The sequence below is a fragment of the Miniopterus natalensis genome, chromosome 2, assembly GCF_054644295.1.
Source record: "Miniopterus natalensis isolate mMinNat1 chromosome 2, mMinNat1.hap1, whole genome shotgun sequence".
Taxonomy (NCBI): Eukaryota; Metazoa; Chordata; class Mammalia; order Chiroptera; family Miniopteridae; genus Miniopterus; species Miniopterus natalensis.
The window spans coordinates 177,053,464-177,075,328 of NC_142082.1; the positions used below are offsets into that span (position 1 = coordinate 177,053,464).

A 21,865-nucleotide genomic window follows, 5' to 3' on the forward strand; every position below is an offset into this window, starting at 1 on the left:
GTTCCCCTGGCTGGGCTTTTCTTTCGTTTGCAAAACACTTTCGATAGATTATTGCCACCCATACTGCTGAGGTCCTACTAAGCGTCTGCATTGGATGGAGGTGGCAGGGCCTAGAGGGGCCTTTGTCCAAAGGCAAGCACAACACTAACAAGAAGTGAAAACTAGCCACACACAGACATTGCACTTGGTTATCCGAGGCAGGGAAGCAAGCATCTGGGGGCAGGGTGATGTGATGCCCATCATTAGCCCCATTTCAAGGAAGCTGGAGGCTCTCAAAGCTGGACAAAGCTAGAATGTCAAGGAGAAAGCAAGGGGGGACACCTACAGATACTCAGTTCCTGGGTCAAGGCATTTAGAAAGTGTATTCTCAGGCCTTCCATTCTGTTCCCATCAGGAACCACTGCTGAGAGGGCAGAGATGAGGAAGGAGAGGGGAGGGTGTAACAGCCCCCTCTCCCAGGCTGGCCCCGTTAGTCAGAGAACAGGCTGGCGAAGGACTTCCTCAGGTTGCGGATGGTTTCGGCCTTGGCCTCATCTTCGCTTGGGGTCCCACGCTGGGAAGTGTCAGATGTGCTGAGGCTGTTAGTCAGGGACTGGGATTTGCTGAAACAGAAAGGCAAGGGTGTTTGGGGGCCACAAGGCCTGGACTCCTGGGGAAATGCATTGTGGGGGGCCAGAAGCCAGGTGGGTGAGTCCATTTGCCACAAGGATACTAAGACCAGAAACCAGACATTTCAACGCTTACCTGAAGTCTGTGCTTTCCCACTATGCAATATTGCCTGAAGGATCACTTGCTAATTCCTATCAAACCAAAAATACATTCAGCCTTTTATCCAGTAGTACCAATTCAGGTATTTTCTCTGTAGCTAATCCTGCACACATAAGAAATAGTGCATGCCAGATTTCTATTTATGCAAACCAGATTTCTATTTGTGGTGGATAAATTATAGTACACCTGCACAGTGGGATATTATACAGCTGTGAAAAGGAGGCCATTTCAATGAACTGAGCTCCAGAATTTATTATTAAAGTAAAAATCAAGGAACAAATGGTGTGGATAGTGAATACTACCATTTGTGTAAAAAAGTGGTAGGGGGAGAAAGTCAGAACATATGTTTTTGTGTTTGTATAAGGAGACACTAGAGGTACACACAAGGAACTAACTTCTGGGGAGCAGGAGGCAGGAAAGCATTGGATGGGAATGAGATGGGAGTAAGGTTTTTCAATGCATAGCTTTGATACAGTTGATACCTTTTATATTTTTGAGTCATGTGAATGCATTACCTATTAAATAATTATGGTTAGCATGATCCATGGACTGGATGTCCTGTGTTTGATCCCAGCTCTAACAGTGGAAATTTTGGCAAGTTATTTAATCTCTTTCTCTTATTTAATACAGGGTGGGGCAAAAGTAGGTTTATAGTTTGTGTGGAAAATAATACAATAGTTAATAAATAATAATGCAAGAATAAACTGTGTTTTGTGTCTTCACAACTGTAAACCTACTTTTGGCCCTCCCTGGATTATCCCCCTCTGTAAAATGGGGGTGATAGCTATTCTAAGCTTGTGAGAATTGAAAAAACCCAACTAGGTAAAGTGCTTGGCACATACTAAGTAGGTAGTAGATGCTAGTGTAAAACTATAATTATCAATGTTAGTATTTGCAATTGAAGGAGGGGAGGCCCTTTAAAAAACACACCCACATTTGGGATCTCTGTTTCTGACCTCAAACCAAGAGATGGCCTTGAGAGGGAAGAGAATGTGTATTGTGATGGATTGTTTACAAAATTGATAGCACCAATTCCTCAGGTTCCTGTAATCTACCCTTCTGCCCTGTGACTTTGTAGGTCCTCCCATCAAGAGCATGTTTCCCTGCCTCTTGAGTCTGGGCTTGGCCATGTGACTTGCCTTGACCAGCAGCATGGGATGGAATGAAATGACACTGTGAAGCTTCTAAGACTGGGCCTCAAGAGGCCTTGAAGCTTCTACTTGTGCCTTTTTGGAATGTACTTCTACCATGTGAGGAAGCTGGGCCCAGCTCGCTGGAGGAGACCTGTGGAGAGAGAGGCCCAGCCGACAGCCAGTGCCAACAACCACATGTGTGTGTGAGGCCCTCGTGGACCATCCAGCTCTAGTGATGCTGCCAGATGACTGCAGTATTATGAGTCATCCCTGGAGGTAGGGTTGCTAGATTTAGTAAATAAAAATACGGGATTAAATCTGAATTTCAGATGAAAAATAAATTTTTAGTATAGGTATATCCCATGCAATATGTGAGGGAATATTTATACTCAAGATTATTCGTGGTTTATCTGAAATTCAGTTCTAACTGGGCATCCTGTTATTTTATCTGGCAACTCAACAGGAGACCCCTGCAGAAGAGCCTCCCTATACCCTTCCAAATCCCAAAGCACTTACTTGAGATGGGGGTGGGGTGGTGCTGGCTTCTTGGACTCTTCACCCTGTTGGGAGGTGCTTCGGCCTTGTATAGGGGGCCGGGGCTGTGAAGGGAGGGTGGCGACTGGCTTGGAGGCCTGGTTTGGAGAGCCGCTGCTGGATGCCCGAGACAGCTGTGGAGAGCCTGGTGATCTCTGCTGCTGTGGGGATCCGGCCTGGGGGCTTAGGGGCTGCTGGCCTTGTGGGGAGAGCCTCTGTTGGGAGGGGCTTCCAGATCTTGGGGGTTGAGGAGACTGAGCTTGGCGAGGGCCCCCTACAGTGTAAAACAATTATTACATTCAAATTTTTCTTAGGATAACATGGCTGTGAACAAATGTTGCTTCAAGGATGTTCATTACAGTGATTTTTATAATAGTAAAAAATGGAAAACAATATAAATGCCTAACTGATTAGGAATGTTAAGATACATCCACATAATGGAATATTCTGTGGCCATTATGTATGGTGTTACAGAATAATATTAAATGTGATATTGTTGATATATGCTAAATAAAGACTGCCAACCTGAATAAGCAGCTTATGAAACAGTACATGCAGTTCTATTGCATTTGGCACATATGTATAAAGCTACGTAAAAAAGAAAGACCAGAAAGTTATACACTAAAACCAGTGTGTCTCAAACCTTAATGTGTACATGAATTACTGGGGTGATCTTGTCAAAATAAAGTTTGTGATGCAGTAGGTCAGGGTGGTGTTATAGGCTGAATTGTGTCCCATCCAAATTCATAGTTTGAAGTCCTAACTTCAGTGTGACTGTTTTTGGAGATAGGGCCTTTAAAGGAGGTAATTATTGTTAAGTGAGGTCATAAGGGTGGGGCCCTAATCCAACAGGACCAGTGTCCTTACAAGAAGAGAGACACCAAGGGGCAGACACCAAGAGGAAAGGTCATGTAAAGACACAGCAAGAAGGTGGCTGGCTGTCTGCAAGCCATGGAGAGAAGGCTCAGCCCTGCCGGCACCTTGACCTTGGACTTCCAGCCTTCAACTGAGAGAAAACACATGTCTGCTGCTGAAGCCACTGTCTCTGGTCTGTTAGGCAGCCTGAGCTGACCCATGCAGGCGGGCTCTGTGGTCACTGGAGTGGTGGATTGTGAAGGATTTCTCTTCCTTTGCTCCAGTGAAGTTTTACTTAAGATGGATTACTTTGGAAACAATGCAAAGAATGATCCCTTACTTTCGGACAGCCCTCTCAACTTTTCCAAGGACTTTCAAAGCCATGTATCATTTGCTCTAGACAGAGGCTGGTAGGGAGATGATATATTTTAACAGAACAAGCCTTTTCATTGTTTTTATTACTCAAAACAGTTTCATTTTTAAAATTTAGTTGAGTCTGTGCTTGTGCCTTCCATACTTTGACAATGATTTTCTGCCCCTCAATGAGGAAAGCATGCTTGATCCTGTCGCGGACACACTGAGCACACACGGGGCCGCCGCAGGCCCTGCTGACATGGTTTTTCGTTTTGGACAATCTCATAACTTTCCGTCTCACAGCAAGAACTCCACGAAGTCCTCCTGGGCACAGGCCACATGCAGATTTGGTGCTTCCCAACTATCTTGGTGTGAAGGTGAACTGTTACTGGGGTTCGGGGCACCTCGTTTTGTCAGAGGCTGTACTGCAGCACAGCCCCCGCCAGGGGAGGGGTTGGCCAAGCGTTGGACCATTGTTGGCCTGCGGACACGGACATGCCCCAGAGAGGGAAAGGGGGAAGGTGCCATTCTGCTCATCCCACACAGGTGGGAACTGAGCCGCAGTAGGTGTCATAACTAGGAGTAGCCACAAGAAGCTCACAGGGGACCTTGGCTTCTCCCTGCCACTGCACAGAGCATACATTCACCTACAAGCAAAGGGGCATCATAAGCTTGGGGACGTCTCAGCCGCCAAGAAGTGGCTTTCAGTGGCATTTGAAGGCCCCGGCCAGCAAGGTGCACTCTCCTCACCCTCCAGTGCAGGGAGTCAGGACTGCTCGATTTGCTGGCTGCTCAGCTTTCCCCAGCCCCACCTGCTCTGGGACAGTGGCTGCCCCTGGGTTATTCTCAGCACGCTTTGTGGGGTCACTTTAGACAGGGCAGGAGACTGAGAGAAGGGGCTGCAGCCCATCTCGGTGGCCATTTCATAATATGGCTTCCACTCACTTGAGCTCTGTCAGTCTCTACTGAGCACCAGTGACGTCCCTGGCCTTGGGCATCCTCACAACAGCTCTGGGGGTTAGGCATCATTCACACCCCCATTTTTACAAAGAAGCGGAGTCCCAGATATTCTCAGACTTGCTCAAGGTGTCATGTACAGTAAAGAGCCAAGATTCAAACCTAGACCTTTTTAACTTAAAAGTCTCCCTCCCTCTCCCTCTCCCTCTCCCTCTCCCTCTCCCTCTCCCTCTCCCTCTCCCTCTCCCTCTCCCTCTCCCTCTCCCTCTCCCTCTCCCTCTCCCTCTCCCTCTCCCTCTCCCTCTCCCTCTCCCTCTCCCTCTCCCTCTCCCTCTCCCTCTCCCTCTCCCTCTCCCTCTCCCTCTCCCTGCCTGCCTTCCTCTCCCCCCCTCTCCTTCCTTCCCCTCTTCTCCCTTTTACTGTACCACACATGGCTGCCTTGAGTCCACACATCTTTGTGCGAATTGAGAAGAGCTAGTTTCCTCCAGTGGAGGCAGCTCTGAGCGAGGTGCAAGGGGAGCAAGGACTAGATTTCGGTCGACCTCCCCCTCAGACGTCATCTCAGCAGGTAGCCTTTGCAGAGGGCACAGCCTGCATGCCTCACCATGCTGGCCTCAGGAGCCCCAGGTCCTGAGTCCAGCCTTGCCAGTAACTTGCTATATGACTGTGGGTAAGTCATATCTCTCTGGGCTTCGGAGCCCTCGTTTGTAAAATAAGGTCACTGGACTAGCCACCCTCTCAGTTTGAATGTTTCTGTGAGCCTGCCCAGCACTTTCTAGATTGGATCGAATGACAGCACCAATCCAGAAACTGATCCCACATGGCTTTGATTCTTTCTTTACCTCTTTCACCACTGTATGTCCAGTAGCTTGGAAGACCCATTGATCTCAAAACTCAGACGCCTATAGGGCCAGGCAGGTACATAAATAAAGCAGGTGAGTGTCAGAAAAATCATGCGGCTTTAAAATTTTTTCCACTTTAGGTAGAAGCATAGTTCAGAGACCTAGTTCTCTAAAGAGGTGCAAGCATAAAGAAAACAGCCATTGATGCCCTCTCCTCCGCGGCAGTGACAACAGGGAGGCGGAGGACCTGAGGCTCACCCCCACCCTGTCCAGGGAGCAGCTGTAACTAAATGTCAGGGGCCGGCTGCTATGCAGGAATCCAGGCCCATTGTTTCCAGAGCTCCTGCTCTATCAAGAGAAGCTGCAAATCTACATGTTGATACAAAAGCTCCTGGTTTTAAAACACAGGTTTACTTTTTTTTGTTAGACCCACTGCAGGTCAAAGAAAACATCTGTTTTCTGCTTTTATCTTAAGTCTCCTCCCCTCCACCCCCACTGATAATATCTTGGGAAATCTCGACGCTCACTGATTCACTTATTAACTATTTGTCGAGTCTCTATTACACTCCTGGGATACATCAAGAGACACTCTAGTTATTTATTTCAGCTTCTTGGCAAAGCAAACTATTTACCATTTTTATTTGCACCCATACAAGAAATTTTAACTTATGTATATAAAGCATTTGCCTAAGCACAGAACTGGTGCTAAAAAATGATGAGGCCTTATTAGAAGAAAACTTCACTTTCACCGAGTTGAAAACACACATTGCGTTCAAAAACAAGTCAATAATGTGATCTTGTTATTTTGGGAACTCAATGAAAGCATTGTTTTAAAATTGGCCTTGTTATTTTTAATCTGAATGTTAATTCAATGAGCATTTTCTTTAATTATCTTAATTGGTTTTAAATGGATAGTTTTCAACTCACTAAAATTGTGTTTAGCCTCATGCCCCTTAAAATAATATCTCTTTATCAAACATGTCTCTACTCTGGGCCTGAGAGGAAACCAGAGTACAGTGGCTCACTGTTTTAAAAGTGCTCTGTTCAAATGTGTTTTAAAAAGTAAGTCCTGAGGCCGAGTGGGAAAGGAGAGGGCAGGGCAGAGGCACAGCTAGGAGCCTGGAGGGGGATGGATAGTCGTTTCTGAACATTTTAAGTTAGAACTTATCGCCAGGCTGGGCAGCGGTGAGGCTGCATTAGTTATAAGGATTGTTAATGACAACAATCACTAAGAACAATATGTTTATTATAATTGCTTGTAAGACAAGTTATTAAGAGTATGGTTTTTAATGGTAAGAGTTATATAACTTACTAGTTGTCAACTCTCAGCAGTCGGAGCTAACACCTACTAAGCACCACGTCTGCCGGACTCTGGCTAACTGCTTCACCTGCGTTACCTCGACACCTCCCCTCACTCAGCAGGGCAGCTGTGATAACCTCCTTTACTCTTGGGGAAACTGAGGATATAATTTGCCTAGAGAAGGATTTTTTTTTTTTTAAATCCTCACTCGAGAATATGTTTTTAAACTGATTTTTAGAGAGAGTGGGGGGGAGAGAGAGAGAAAGAGAGAGAAAGATCAATTGGTTGCCTCCCACACAAGCCCGGACCAGGGATTGGTCTCAAAACTAGGTACGTGCCCTGACCAGAATCGAACCCGAAATCTTTTGATGCACAGGGAGATGCTCCAACCAGCTGAGCCCCCAGCCGGGGAGGTCATGCTTTCTCTCGGGCAGGTTTTACAGCAGGTCCTTCAAGGGCGGCTGAGAAACTGCCTGGCCCGCTTCCTGATGCCATGCTGCTCCGAAGCCCCAAGCTGGCGCTGGAGCAGCGAGCGCACCTGAGGCTGGGGCTGGGAGAGGGGACCCAGGGCCGATCTCGTCCCCAGCCTTCGTGGGAGAGCACCAAGCAGCTGACGCCCTGGGAGAGAGTGGGCTGTTGCCACGATTTCTTTTCATCACGCCATCCACAGTTCTCCCATTCCCTAATAGATGGCATTTAAGTAGTAACACTGCAATATTTCTTGAACAATTTCAGTCCACAAGGTCATAGGCAACATTCCCTTCTTTCTTTCTCATTCTAGCTGGTTGGCTCATGTTTCTATAATCAGGCACCTCCGGTGGCTGGGAGACAGACACTTTCTAGAAGATCTGAAATGGCCGGCTGGCCAACCTGCCATTTCTTGTCATGCTTCCTTGGACGGAGCCTCAACACCCACCTCCACAGAAAGAAAATATGAATGTTTTCCCTGTAGAGTGACTGGGAGGCCAACAATGAGAAAATATACAGGAGAGTCCCTAGCACAGTGCCTGGCACATCCTAGGTACTTAATAAATTTACGTTGTCTTTCCTTCCTTCTTTCCTGACTTTAAGGGGTGGCAAACCTCACCGTCGCATTCATTCTGCACAGAGAGGGAGGGTACAGTCTGGGGATAGAGCATTTAGATGGGTTTTTCCAGCGTGCCTTCTGGACATCACGCATGGACCCCTCAGGGCCTTTCCACACCCTCTCTGGACAGTTCCTCTGGGTGGCTTGTCGTGGGTCCTACCTTGTGTGGGTGGGCGTGGCTGGGGCTGTCCCAGCGGAGGCCCCAGTTGGGCTGTCCCAGGGGATTTTGCTGGTTTACTCTGCGGAGCCTAGAGCAGGAGAAAAGAAGCCTGTTGTGATCACCACAGTCGTTTACTTCCTGGGTGGGAGGGCAGGGTTTACAAAGATCTTTTCATTATTGAGGTCAAACTTATTTAAAGTGTACAGCACAGTGAATTCTTGCACATGTAGACACCCACGTGACTGCCACCCAGAACCGGACAGAACGTTTCCAGTGGAGGAGGCTGCCCTGTGCCCCTCGCAGCCAGCAAGCCCTCTAAGTATAACCATCACCCAGATGTCTGCTATCACAGATTCAAGTTTTTGTGGGCAAAGGGGGGAGCAGGTTTTGACACTTGTTTTTTCCAGAACGCTGGGGAGCTAGCAAATTCTTTGGAGAATGACCTGGTAATCCATGGTGAGGACTGTGGACGGGAGGAGCTACGTGGGAGCTCGTTCAGGTTGGGGGATGGGGAAAGGGAAGACAGAATAGTCTCTATTGACCGGTGCCCTGGGATCACACAAAGGGCATGTGTGTACACCGACACATTCACCGTGCGCGCACGCACCCACACACCCACCCACACACCCTGCTCAGGCCCAGGATGGAGGGCACAGAAAGGACAACTGACTTCTGACATTAATAATCTCTGCCCACAGACGCCCAAGCCCATGGGAGGCGAGGTTTTTCTCCCCAGGATGGAGAGACGAAGGACCCCTTGGATCTCCCAAACTCCTCCGCCAGGAGCAGGGTGGAGCAGCTCTGCCCCATGCCCAGCCTCCGTCCACAATCATTCCTTTCTCCCCAAGCTGGTTCCTTTCTGGGGGTATCTCCTTTGGATCCAGGGGCCTCCCATTCCCAGACAGCCTGCCATTTCTCATGGCTACAGTCTCTCTTGTTTCTGAGGACCTTACCCAAGGCCTCAGGGGTGAGGGCACTGTGCTCCCTGGCATCAGGAATTGGCTCATTTTGGAGACAACGAGGTCGGCCATCAGCTGTCTGTCTTCTTCCACATGCTCTCCGATCAGGGGCATTGAGCTGTCCATCACCTGCAGGAGGGAAATGACCCCTGAGCGACACCTCTGCCAGGGTATCCAGGCAGGAGAGCTGGCTCAGGGCTCAGAGCAGAACTGACCACTAGATGGCGACGCTCTCCATGCAAACGCCCAGCCCAGCTCCTCAAGCGGGCGATTACCCGCCTGGAGACATCCAGTTCCTTGCAGGGCAGTCTAAACTGACGCCTGGATTCAGTTCAATTCAGCCTACACGCTCCGGACTACAGAGACGCGACCCAGGGCCTGGAAGCCTTCGCTGACCTTTCCTGCTCTTTCTTTGGGGAACTGGTCTCCACCCCCTCTTTTCCCACCTTGGCCCTCAGCCCAAGGTCGGGGCTGGCTTCCTGAACTTTGTCCCAAGGTCAAGGCTTTCCACAAAGCTGGAAGCAGTGAAGTGAGGATTCGATTATGACCAAAAAAAAAGAAGACACGGGTTGAGTTGACCCAGGGTTGAGAGAGGAGAGGGGAGAGGAAAGGCCTGTTCTCCAGGCTCTGGCGGAACGTAAGCCTGGAGTGAAGCTCATTCCACAGGGAGCGGGCTGTTTCTCAGAGGAGGCAAAGTGCTTATATTAGGAGGGGCCTGCGAGATCATATTTACTTACCCTGCTGTTTTTGCAGCTGGGGAAACCGAGGCCCGAATGTAAAGGGACTTGCCTAAAGTCCCACAGGCCCAACATCCAGGCGGTTCCCAGGCACGAGCAGCGGTGGCAGGCCTCGAAGGGGCGAGAGGCCTTGCCTGGTCCTCTCTCTACCCCTCCACTCCTGTCCAGCCCTCTTCACCCACAACACCTCCTTCAAACTCACTGCCTTGTTCCCCTTTTCCCAAGCTCTGGACTCACCAGGTTCTTTCTCCCGCCTGAGTCCTGACGCACTGTTCCCTCAGCTCACTCTTTACCTGGCTGACCCTCACCCGTCAGGAAACATCCAGCTGCCTTCCTCGGGGGAGCGCTCTCTGGCTGAGCAAGCTGAGAAGCCGCCGCTCCGCTGTCCTCCCGCTGTCCTCACTTGGGTCATCTGGAGAGCTTACCCCCCGGCACTGTCATCGCCTGTTTACTTGTGTCTCCCCAACCAGACTGTGAGCCCCTGAAATCGGAGGTGTGCCCTCAATACTTCCTGTTGATGGAGGAATGAAAAGTCCTTACAGTAAGTCCAGCTCACAGTGATGAGGACAGTAATAGTTCCTATATTTTATTGAGCATTTACTACGTGCCAGTCACTGTTCTAAGCATTGGGTGTGGGTGACCTTACACAAGTCTCTGAATAGCTCTTTGAGGCAGGTACTATAATTATCCTCACATTAGTGATGAGGAAACTGAGGGACAACGGTGTGGCAAGTTCAAGGACACATTGGCCAGCAAACCACAGCCCTTTTATCTCTCATTAAGCGCTGCAACAGCTCTCTGTGGGAAAAGCCAGGAACAGGAAACCTGGATTCCTGGCTTAGGCTCTGCTATGGACTTGCTGCGTGAGGCTGGGCAGGTCAGTTTTCCTTTGTGAACTGAGGAGTGTGGGCAGCTGTGAAGACCCTTCCAGCTGGGACTTTAGAGGTCCGTGAGTCTAAAGCACCCACTGCAGTTGGAAAGCTGAAAAAGAAATTCACGGCTGTGAATGCTGATTCTAACGTGGTCCTGAAAACTGTCCTCACAGTGAGCTCCTCACCGTTGGGGGTGGGTCCCTGGCATCCTAGATGCAGTGCCTGAGCTGAGCGTGGTCAGCGTGGGCTGAGCTGAGTTATAATTGTGGATTCTGTCTAAACGTACACAGGCCTGTCCCTTCTCCCCCTGACCCTGCCCACCCCTTTCTGTTCTGGTTTCTGTTTCCTACATCCCCTGTAGGGGAAAACAGCCACCACAAGGAACCTGAGATCAGAACATTTTGGAATCCCCATGGTGGACACAGCCAAAGGAAGCGGACGCTCTGGTCTCCCCGGGAAACATTTTTCCACTGAGCAATGTCATTCCCTGGACAGGTCATGGAGGACAAGTTCAAGGGTCTTTCCCTTGAGTATTTCACTATGGGGATCTTCACAAAACATGCCACACAAATTTTATGTTCTCACCACAGAGGTGGCTGAAGAAAACAGTATTTGTGGATCTCTTCTGCTTTTTTTTTTTCCAGGCTGGGGAAAAACACCTTTTATCTTGCTGGTATCTCCCCATCTTCCTTGACCCCACCCTAAACCCAAGCAAGGGAAACAACTCTGCAATGTTTCTGAGAGAAAAAACAATCTGAAAAAGCCATCTTTTTTTTTTCCTCCCTTTTGGAACATTTCTGAAAAGTTGTTTTCTTGTTTTTAAAACTCGCTAAGTTTGCTTTTTTTTGGTAATGTGAAAAGTCTTTCATCTGTGACTCTTCCGAATGCCTGGAGGTAGGGTGATCGGGCCCAAGAGATTTTTCCTTCCTAAGGGTGAAAGTCAAGGAAACTCAGAGAGGCAGGAGGTTCAGGGGGCAGAGAAAATGCTAATATAGGGAGAAGGAGCTAAACCCACAGGATGGAGGGGGGCGGAGTCCAGGAGCCCTGCATCTACTGATTGCTGGTCCCTGCTCTGGATGGGAGCTCTCGGAGGCAGTGTTCCCTGCTGTGTCCCCATCACCTGGCTCAGTGGCTGGCACCCAGAAGTGGAGCTCAGTGGAAGGAATGAATGACTGTGTGTGTGCCAAACCCGCGTTCATGCCTGGTGGTCCCGTGAGGAGATGCAGAGGCAGGAGGACCATGACGGGTCTCAAGAGATGCCATGCCCCAGGCAGGAGGGCCCGTGGGCCACCCTAGGACTGAAGCTTGCAGGGCACCTCAGGAAGCAGGGGACCCGCTCCTCCAGGGAGCAGCCTGGCTCTGGCCTGGGAGGGAGTGTGCAGGCCAGTAGTTCTGCACCTTCAGTGTCCCCTCTGAGAAGGGCCACTGGGGGAATTTCAGGCACGGTGGAAGCTAGAGGGAAAGCCATTCCTGGACTTGGGGGGAGGCTGTTTTCCAGAGAACTAAACTTGCAAATATACATGCAGCTCACTGTGGGAGCTCCCAGCCTTTTGGGGAGGGTAGAGGGACTGTGTCCACCCAGGACTCCCTTCCCTTCAGCTCCAAAGGCGGCCACTCCCTGGGCAGGGCTGTGAATGTCCTTCTGGCACAGCTGGAGGACTCCCACCCATCGAGTCACCTGGTCCTGTGGTGCTGTGGGTCCCAGGCAGTGGTGCAGACACGAGGGACCGGAGGACCAGCCAGCTCCTGCGGTCACCCCGGCCATGTGCTTCCCATCAGCAGCCCACAGCAGGCGGGGCGGCCGCGGGCTGGCCCTCACGTGGCCTGGCCTTGTGTCAGCCCCCCCCCCCCGCCCCCCGCCGGCCTCTGCTGTGGTCTGAGAAGCCCCGGGAGGGGGGATGAGACGGTGCTTTGGGGACGTGGGGGGTGCGAGCTCGATGTAAAGTCGGGGAAAGAAGGGAAAACTTTGAGGGCAATTTTCAGGGGACAGCAGTGGAGAGTCACGAGCTGTGGTGGTGGGAACAGGGAAGCGGAGTTGGGGGGAAGAGGGAAACATTGTGGGAGCAGAGAGACAGAGGAGTTGGAGGAGAGAGGGGCGTTGTGGGCTTAGGAGAAGCACAGAGGAGAGGTTGGTGGTGGGGAGAGGGTATAGGACAGCAGGGCACGTAGGTGACTGTCCTGGAGGAAGGCAGGGCGCTGTGGGCCTGAGAGACATGGGCTGCAGGAGGACTGTGGGCGAGGTTCTAGGACCCACGGCCCCTCTAGAACTTCTCTCGTACAATTAATTTATCTACATTTCTCCGCACCCCTGCACGGCCGCGCCCCCTTTCCTACCCTGCAGTGTCCTGCCATCACTTGTTTATCAGCCCTCTTCCCTGCCAGCCGCACACCCCAGGTCTGTTTCGCGTCCCCAGAGCTGCGCCCACGCCTGGCCGATGAGAGCCCTGGAGTGCACGTTTGTTGCATGAACAGACGATGGGAACTCGGCGCGGTGACTGTGCGCAGCTGGACACAGAAAATTTAAGAGGCCCAGTGGAACAGCATCTCGCCACTCTCAGCCTCACGTTCGCGCCCTCCTTGTGGCCCGTGGGCCAGGCAATGCTGTCAAGCCCCGTGCCGGGAGCTCTGCAGGCCCAGCTCAGAAGCCTTGGGCGCGAAGGCTTTAGACACAGCTGAGGGTGGTGATGGGGATGCGTGTGAGGCTGCAGGTGCCCAGGCCACGAGTCAGACACCGCCGGCCACGCTGGAGACCACGCCTGGGCTCCTTCCCTCGGGCAGCCCGCCAGGGGCCTGGGCCAGGCCAAGAGGCTCTCTGCTTCCTCCCTCACCTCGATGATGTAATCTCTGCCATCCTTGCTGTGGACGGCCTTGACCGCGCAGATGTCCAGGCCGCCGAACATTTCTGAGCAGCTATCCACCCACAGCCGGTACCTGCAGGGATGGACAGACAGTGAGTGAGTGTTGGGGGCGGAGAGCAGGGAAGGGGGAGCAGAGGGAAAGACACATGGAGACAGAAAGATGGAGAGACACAGAAGCACACAGAGAAACAGGCAGGGAGAGAGAGCGTGACACACACCCATTCTGAGATGGAGAGAGATGGTAAGAAATTACAGACATGTGGCAAGAAAGACAGAGAGAAGAGACAGAGACAGGGAGAGACAAGCAGTGGAAGAGTCAGAATGGTAAAAAATAAAAAAAGAGACACAGATGGACAGTGAGAGAGGGAATAGAAAGGGAGCCAGGCAGGCAGGAGGGAGGGATGGTCAAGGGGAGCAGGAATAATTGGGAGAAATCCCACCCCAGAACCTTGCTGGCTCCACAGTAGTGGGGAGCTTGCCCTGCCCCCATCCAGAGCCATTCTGGACACCCAGTCACCCCTGCTGTCCTGTTCCCTTGGGAAAGCTGCTTGGAGGCTCCAGAAATCCCTCCCTAGCCGCCTTCCCAGCCCCAGCGACCAGGCTAGACGAGAGCCTGCAGGGGGACAAAGAGCACATTCTGCCCTGAGCCAGGGGCGGGCATGCGAGGGAGCCCAGCAGGCTGCTCCCGGGGCCAGGGGCCTGGCCCTCTGGACCTGCTGCTTTTGTTCCCTTTCCAGCCACTTGATGGCTGCGAGGCCAGTTTGCTTTGCAGGGAAAAGAGCTCCATGCTGGACTCTGCCCCTGCAACAAGGGGATGGTTGTATCTGAGATGTTTTCTCGGGCTTGCACTTGGCTTCCCCTGTGGTGGCTGAATTTGGGAGTCACAGGGGACTTTGTGTCAATGTTCTTGCTTCTCTCCCCACTCCCCAGGGTCACACGGGGCACGCCTGCTCTGAGATCTATTTGTGTCTCTGAGCCATAGGCCTGGAATGAAGAGAGATCATGGCTCAACTGCTCTTAGAACAACGCTCTCATCTTATCTGCCAGTGCCCACTGAGGCCCAGAGAGGGAGAGCGGCTTGGCCAGGTCACACAGCAAGATGGTAATAGAGCCTGGGTTACCCAGATCTCCTGGCTCCTAGTTCAATTCTCTCATTCAGCTGTAGCACATGAGATCATAGAAGTAAAAGGAAGGGCGAAAACTCATGCCTATTAAACTCCTAACATGTGCCAGGCATCCTGTAGGGGCTGACTCCTCATTTTTTCTAACCCCCACAACTCTATCAGGAAGGTTTAACCCATTTTGCTGATGAGGAGACTGAGGCTCAGAGGGGATAAGAAGTGACTGTGCGGCTTCCAAACCCAGATCCCATCTGATTCCACAGTCCGCGAAGCCACCCTTCCTCTCAGTCAGAACATCATGACTGTCCTCCTGCCACATGGGAGACCAGTGACCCAGATGCTTGCTGTTAATTCCCTCTATAATTTTGGGTGAGCCTTTCCTGCTTGCAGCCTCAGTTTCCTTATCTGAAAAATGGGAAGGCCTAGGTCTGACTCAGGTTGTACATTAGAATCACTAGGAGAATTAAGCAAACACACACACAGACAGCCTGATTTGGGGGCACTGCCCTATGTTAGAATAATCTCTGTACATTTTTATAGTTTCCCATGTGATTCTATTGTGCAGCCACATTTGGGGGCAGCTTTGGTCCTCGGAGCTCTAAGAGCCCCTTGGGCCCTCTGATCTGGGTGCCAGTATTTGGCACCGATGGCTGACTGTGGGGCACCTCCAGCTTAGGGAGGATGGTGCCCTGAGACATGCTCCTGAATCAGGTTTCTTCTCAATGGAGGATGGACGTCTGGCCCTAGGGCCAGAGGCAACTGGTTTCTAGAGGTCGTTTTCAAACGATGAACTTCTGGGTCACCTACTGGAGTGCACCCCATGGGGAACAGCCTTGCCCCCTCCACCAGGGCCAAGAAAGGGACTTCATAGATGGAGCAGTGTGGGAGAGACTGGAGCATGGGGTCCATGACTGCCTCCAGCCCGGGCATGCAGGAAAGCTGCGGGAGTGTGTGCATGTGCGTGTGTATGGGCCTGCGCGCTGCTGACCCTGAGAGCAGGCGACTGACCCTTCCTCAGGTGAGGGTGGCTCACAGCAGTGTTTCAAGGAGAAAGATGTGAGGGACCTTCAGCCAGAGCACAGGGCTGCCACAGTCGTGATTCACAGGAAACCAACCTCTCCCTCCTCACACTGAGATGGAAATAAGTCTGAGAGAGGACTGGCTACTCCAATAGGCCTGGTCCCCTACCAGAATGCTTCCAAGCTGCTGTCCGAGCAGGGAGGGGCTGGCAAGGACTCCCTGCTCTCCCTCTGCAGCAGCTGGGCAGAGACCCTTGGATTTGAAGTCAAGAAATCAGGGTTCTATTCTCAGCTCTATTGATCAGCTCTGTGACCCTGGACAAGTCACGTTCCTTCTCTGAACTTTCTTCTTCCATCTCAAAAATGGGGTGATTATAATACCTGCCCTGCAGATTGTTATGGGCAGTAAAGGGGACCATGCCTAGGAAGGTGCCCTGTGGGTGGTGAGGCACAAGCCAGAGGGCGAGGTGGCATTCCTTAAAGACCCCTTGTCTTCCTCACCCATCTCCCACCGCGGCTGCTGCTTTTCCCTTAGCACCTTCTTTGTGTCTTACCTCTCCGTCATGGCCACCTGCTCCAGCATGGCAGAGCCTGTGTTGGCCTTCCAGTTCCCAGAGATGGAGGTTCTCCTGTATCAGAACCAATAATACAGGGAGGGAATTAGGGACATCTGTCACTGAGTGTGCAGAGATGACAGCTCCCCAGGCTGCTCGCTGCCTAGAAGGGCAGACTGGCCTAAAGCCAGAGGGTAGGCATGGTAGGGTTAGTGATCTACATAAGGAGAGAAGAGCTCTGGGGAAGCAAAGAAGAAACCAGAGTCACTTACTGTGGCCCCAGAAGGTGGCCATTGAGATGTGTCTTGGAGAATGAGTAGGGATTGTTATCTTGGGACCTATATTGGGGTAAGAGAAGGTAAAAGCTGACTTGAGTCAGACAGATATGAGCTTGGACCTTGGCTCCAGCACTTTCTAGCTGTATCACTATGGTCAACATCTCTGAGTCTTTGTCTCACTGGTGAAATGGGAATAATTAAAGTACCATCCTTACAGGGTATAATGTGGGTTGAAGGAAATCTTCCCATGAATCTCTTAGTACAACGGGTGCTACTATTATTTTTCAGTGAGTGGAAACAAGAAAAGAAGGCATTCAAACGCCAGGAGCAGCGGGAACAGAGCCAGACTGCTCTCCTTCCAAGCAGATAATGACAGTGAGAGTTGACATTTAACGAGTGCTTTCTATGTGTGAGACATGGTCTGAGGGCTCTATAAGCACTGGCTTATTTCAGCCTCACTGAACCTAATGAGATGGACATTATTTTATCATCATTCCCACTTAGTGGCAGAGCCACCAGGCCGTATCTGAAATTCCACGCTCTTGACGACTCTCCACGGCAGGGCCCATCACAGGCTTGGGGAAGAGAGTTGGTTGGCCCCAGTGTGATGCAGCTGCGGGAATGGATGATGGAATGTAGACTGGCAAAAGGATCTCTCTATCTGGGCTGCAAATGCCTGACATTGAAGACGGTGGGGCTGGGGATCAAGGAGCCGGCCTACGTGACCTTGGAAATGAGTGGAGACTGGTGACTCAGTAGAAAAGGAACTGTCCATAAGCCCTATCTTGCAGCTGGTAAAGCATTTCCCATGGGGCTGCGGAGCATTGGTTCTGCAGCTGTGCACGTATCCTGGGACTTACAAGTAAGTGGACGGCAGATGGTGGGAGCCAGGGTCTTCCCTGTTGGAGTGGGAAGGTTGGATAAGCCACCTGGGAAGGCCAAAGTGAGCCCTGTGGGACTACGTGAAAGTCTGAGGCATCAGCTTGAACTCGATTTAGCTTTAGACACAGTCGGATAGGTGTGTGTACGTGGTTAAGGTACACACATACCTTTCCTGGGTCTATCTGCTGAGAGGACTGGGGAACGACACTCCAGAAGCAACAAGCGCAAAGGCCGAGCGCAGGGCGGCGAGTGGGCCAGCGAGGAGGGTGGACGGTCAAGGGCGGAGAGGAGGCTCTACCCTGAGGTCTGACACGAACCCCCTCCCTCGGATGTGGGCCAGCTCAGGGTCCAGGAAACGCTGTAACTAATGACAAATTGGAGCTGTCAGGGAAGAAAGGCTCAGCATAAAGAATGCGGCAATGAGGTAATCCTCAAGAAGAGAAGCTGGGCCAAGGTGTCGTCAATGTCAAGTGGAAACTCTAACTATGAGGAGGGGAGGGAAGTGATGTCATGAGGGGCAGTGGAGGCCTCAGGAATGCACCGGACTGGGGCACAAGGATGTTCCCTAACTCCGAGGGGGCGGGGAGGAGGGGACATCATCACCCCGAGGGCATCTGAGAGCAGTGGCAGGTCTGGCCTGGCTCATGGGTGGACGTGAGCGATTGGAAGGACAGGGCTGAAGTGTTCCCTGAGAACTGGCTCCATCACTTTGGAAGAAATAGGCCCACTGCCTGCATCTTCTCCAGCTTCCCAGGCAACGGCAGAGCAGAGCTGTTACAACAGGGACTATACGGCATGCAAGGCCCCCCCATTACCATCTGGCCTTTTAGAGAAAAATTTGCTGACCCCCTGTCCGGGCAACCCAGGTAGTGCAAAAGCAACCCGAGATCATGCATCAATGGATGTGTATGGCTGTGATGAATAGAACTGCATTTACAGAAACAGGTGGCCGCTGGATTTGGGCTGTGGGCTGTGGTTTGCTGACCCTGACCTAGCGCATAAACTCCGCCACACAGAAGCACACAGAGATCTCCAACTGTCCACAGGCGGCTAGCCGCTGCAGCCCTCAGTATGGAGCCGTTCACGCAGTCAGGGCTCCGTAAACACTTGGCACGCAGGCACTGGTCGGCTCTCTGGGGTCTCATCATTTCAAGTGGAACCAACAACAACATTCCAAAGCGAGAGACAGAGAGCCTCGGAGCAGATAAGATGTCTCTAAAGACAGAGCCCTCCCAGCTCGTCAGGAACCCCCACTCTTCCTCATAACCACAGCACCAGGGTGAGTCACCCTTTGCCCGAGCCACCCCTGGGGGGGATGCGCTGGATTTTCTGTCACTCATTCTTTCCCCCATTTGCACTGGGGCATGCTCCTGCCCATGTTGCATGCTGTCTCGACGGGACTCTCCATGCTGCTTTTCTGCCTTTCTTTAACCAAAAAGCTGTGGCCAGACTGGGACTAATCAGCGCTGTTTCCATGGAATCACCGTCTTGACTTGAGTCCTGAAGATGATTAGGGGAGAGTCGCTTCCCAGTCAGGGTGCCATGAAGATTGTTTATGGCTTCTGGCTACCTAGATCCCTGAGGCTGCCCTGGATCCCAATATTCCTGAAACTGATAATTGAGTGATGTTGTTTGTTTTAAGTTTCTGAACAACCATGGTTTTCTAATAAATCCCCTTTACAAAGCTCCATCAAATTAGTCAGGGGTGGTTTCTGTTGCTCGCAGTCAGAGAACTCTGAGATAGTCTCCTAACTGGTCTTATCGGTTCTAGAGAAGCCCCTTTGCAGCCTGCAGCCCCAGAGCCACCTTTTTATTAATTCAGGCCAGATCTTCCACTTGGAAGAGAGTAGAAGAAAATCCACAACCTTCAACGAAGCATTGGAGGCCCTCCTTGATCTGTCCCCAAGTTTCTCTCTCAGTCTTGTCTCCTGTGACATGCGTCCTGCATGTGCTCAAAGTTTCCCTAAACATGTCCGTGTCTTCCTTCCTCTGGAGAGACAGCCCTCGTCTGGGCAGACAGAGTTCCACCCTGGGATAAGCCATGATGGAACATCAGCCCTCAGCTCACAGACCAGAGAAGGTCAGGAAAGGAGAAAGAAAGGGGAAATGGTGATGTGTGGATGGTCTCCGCCTGGGGCCGGGGACACAGGGCTGGACCTGCATCTCCAGTCTCACCTCCCCCAACTCTCCTCCCACCCCTCCTCCCCGCTCCCCAGTCCCCGCCAGGGACTCACATGTAAGCCTTGTAGTTGGATCCAATTTTCTGGATGCGAATGTCATACTTGGAGTCGATGAAGGCCTCGGTCGTGGCGTAGGTTTTGGCCATCGCCACCATGCTGGTGATGTCCTGGTAGTCATGCTGGTTTTCCACTTTGATCTGTTGGGAGGGCGAGAAGGTGAGCACCTACCCAACGCCAGGACCCAGTGCTCCACGTACAGCGACTGAGAAGGCCCCCTGCCCGGTGGGGTACTAACATCGGGAAGGAGTCGTTCCACCACGTGCCTGTGGGAGAGGAAGGGAGCTACTCCTTGGGTAGTCAGGGGAATCTTCATAGAGGAGGCGAGCGCTGAACACGGTTTGAAAGAATAAATGTGACTTCCAGGGGGACTGCCCAGTGAGGGATTCTCTGGAGAGGTTCAGGGAGGGCAAAGCAGAGGCAGAAGGAGCTGCATGGGGTGGGGATGGCCAGTGGGTTCAGACTGGCCCATGGGGCAGTATCTGAAGAGGGTCATCAGAGAACAGGCTACGGATGGCCTCAATAGCTTAGTAAGGGGCTAGATTTTAGCCCGAAGGCTCTGGAAAGCCCCTGGAAGGAGAGGAGTTTAAACTAAAATGTAGCCTAATTTGTGGTATATACGTGTAGTGTATTTGTGTGTGCATGTGATATGTGTTATGTGTTGTATGTGTGGTATGTGGTATGTGATGATTGTGCATGCAGGCAGTGTGTGTGTGCACGCATGCACTGGACAGGCGAGCTGTGCTAGGCCAAAGGCCCAGGGGAGAAACTCACACTGTTTACTGGCTCCAGGAACACAGCATGGTGCCCTGGGGTCAGGAGAGATCCCAGAAGACCTTCCAAGGCCAAGTGCAGGAGATGAAGCCAAGGCTCTGTGATAGTAATTTAAGACAGAGCAGAGCTGACTCCCAGAGCTGTGGACAGCTGGGTGGGTTGTCCCTTCCCGTTACCCTCAGCTGGACAGCAGAGGGGTTCTGAGGCTGGGCCAGAAGTGGGTCAGAGCCCAGATCCTGGACAGGCCCGGCGGGTGCTGGCAGCCTGTGTGGGAGACAGTCCTGTTGCCACAATCTCTCCTTCTAGCCCTTTCCTGCCTTCATCTGAGGCTCAGCATTGCCTGACAACTCCGTTCCTCCATGGTGAGGCCCATCCACACCTGCCCCACCTTTGGTACTTAGAAAACCTCCTCACAGCTCTCCTGTGGGACTCAAAACAGGACTGTGAGGCAGGCATGGTGGGCATTAAAATGGCCATTTAACAGAAAAACAGATTTCTGCAGCTAAGCACAGAGCGGGCATGGCACCCAGGACTCCCTAAGCACAGCTGTGCTTCGAAGCATCTCAGGGTGTCTACCAGGCTGCTCTTCCACCCTAACAGATCACAAACGACCGTGGGGAGTGAGGCTTCGCAGACCTTCTCTCTTCGCGGCTCTCTGAGAGTCCCAGCCCCTCAGCCACGACTCTTGAGTCCCACTTTGCAGAGAAAATAAAAGTGACCAGGTTGGCGTTCCCTATTTTCCATTCCTTTCCCAGCTCCTCAGCTTTCCCGCTTCTTTTTCCCAGTGGCAGTGGCATTGTGCCTCCTCCCATTCACGGCTGAACCTCTGTTTTAGGACTGCGAAGGCTTACTGCTTGCTGTTCCCCCCTCCTTCAGAAATAGGACGCCTAAGCTTCATCTGGGCATCTGGGCATTCAGCTAAAGATGCCTTTGTCCCAGCCCCCTTACAGGTAGATCTGCCGAGTCTCCAAGTCCGGTCAAGGACTGTGAGTAGGCACGATGTGAGCAGACTCGGGGTGGCGGCTTTCAGACAAAGGGAACCTTCCCTTCCCTTCCCTTTCCTTCTTCTCCCTGGCCGGGATGTAGGCCCGATGGTGGGAGCTGGAGATGCCTCCCTGGACCACAGGATGGGAGTCGCACCTTAAGGATGGCCGGGTGCTAAGATGGGGAAGCTGGATTCCCCGCGCCACGGAGTCCCCAGCCCTTTGGGGGTGTATGCTTGGAATCTCATGTGGAAGACAAGTGAACCCCAATCGTGTTTAAGCCGCTGTTAATGATTGAATACATGCATCTCAGCATCACAGATATGTACCGAGTGCTGTTTATATCCAGATAATTACTGAATGTTTTCCCAGATCTGCTGCCGGAGGCTGGGGATGCAACAGGGAACAAGAGATTTACGATTATTATCTCAACAGAGCTTTGAGCCTATTAATCATCTTGCCTATTAATGCAGCTTAATACAATGTTAGCTTTTCTAAGCTCCATATGGGGGTCGTTCTAAGCTAATATCTCCAGGTCATTTTTAAACACACGGCACTGATGATCCACATCTCTCCGAGCTGGAACTCAAGTGATTTTAAT

The 21,865-nt window shown here is 51.7% G+C and overlaps 1 protein-coding gene across 2 annotated transcripts in view; it reads right to left on the reverse strand.

The window, feature by feature from the left end:
- SYN3 (synapsin III) overlaps positions 1-21,865 on the reverse strand; it is a 335,882-nt gene continuing 314,017 nt past the window's right edge. For both annotated transcript variants that reach the window (XM_016222964.2, XM_016222974.2), the window contains 7 exons: positions 19,505-19,647; positions 16,111-16,185; positions 13,387-13,489; positions 8,944-9,078; positions 7,991-8,078; positions 2,418-2,709; positions 1-602 (listed from right to left, as the gene is read on the reverse strand). In XM_016222964.2, the coding sequence (XP_016078450.1) occupies positions 470-602; positions 2,418-2,709; positions 7,991-8,078; positions 8,944-9,078; positions 13,387-13,489; positions 16,111-16,185; positions 19,505-19,647 (969 nt within the window). In that variant the 3' untranslated portion in view covers positions 1-469. The remainder of the gene's footprint in view (positions 603-2,417; positions 2,710-7,990; positions 8,079-8,943; positions 9,079-13,386; positions 13,490-16,110; positions 16,186-19,504; positions 19,648-21,865) is intronic.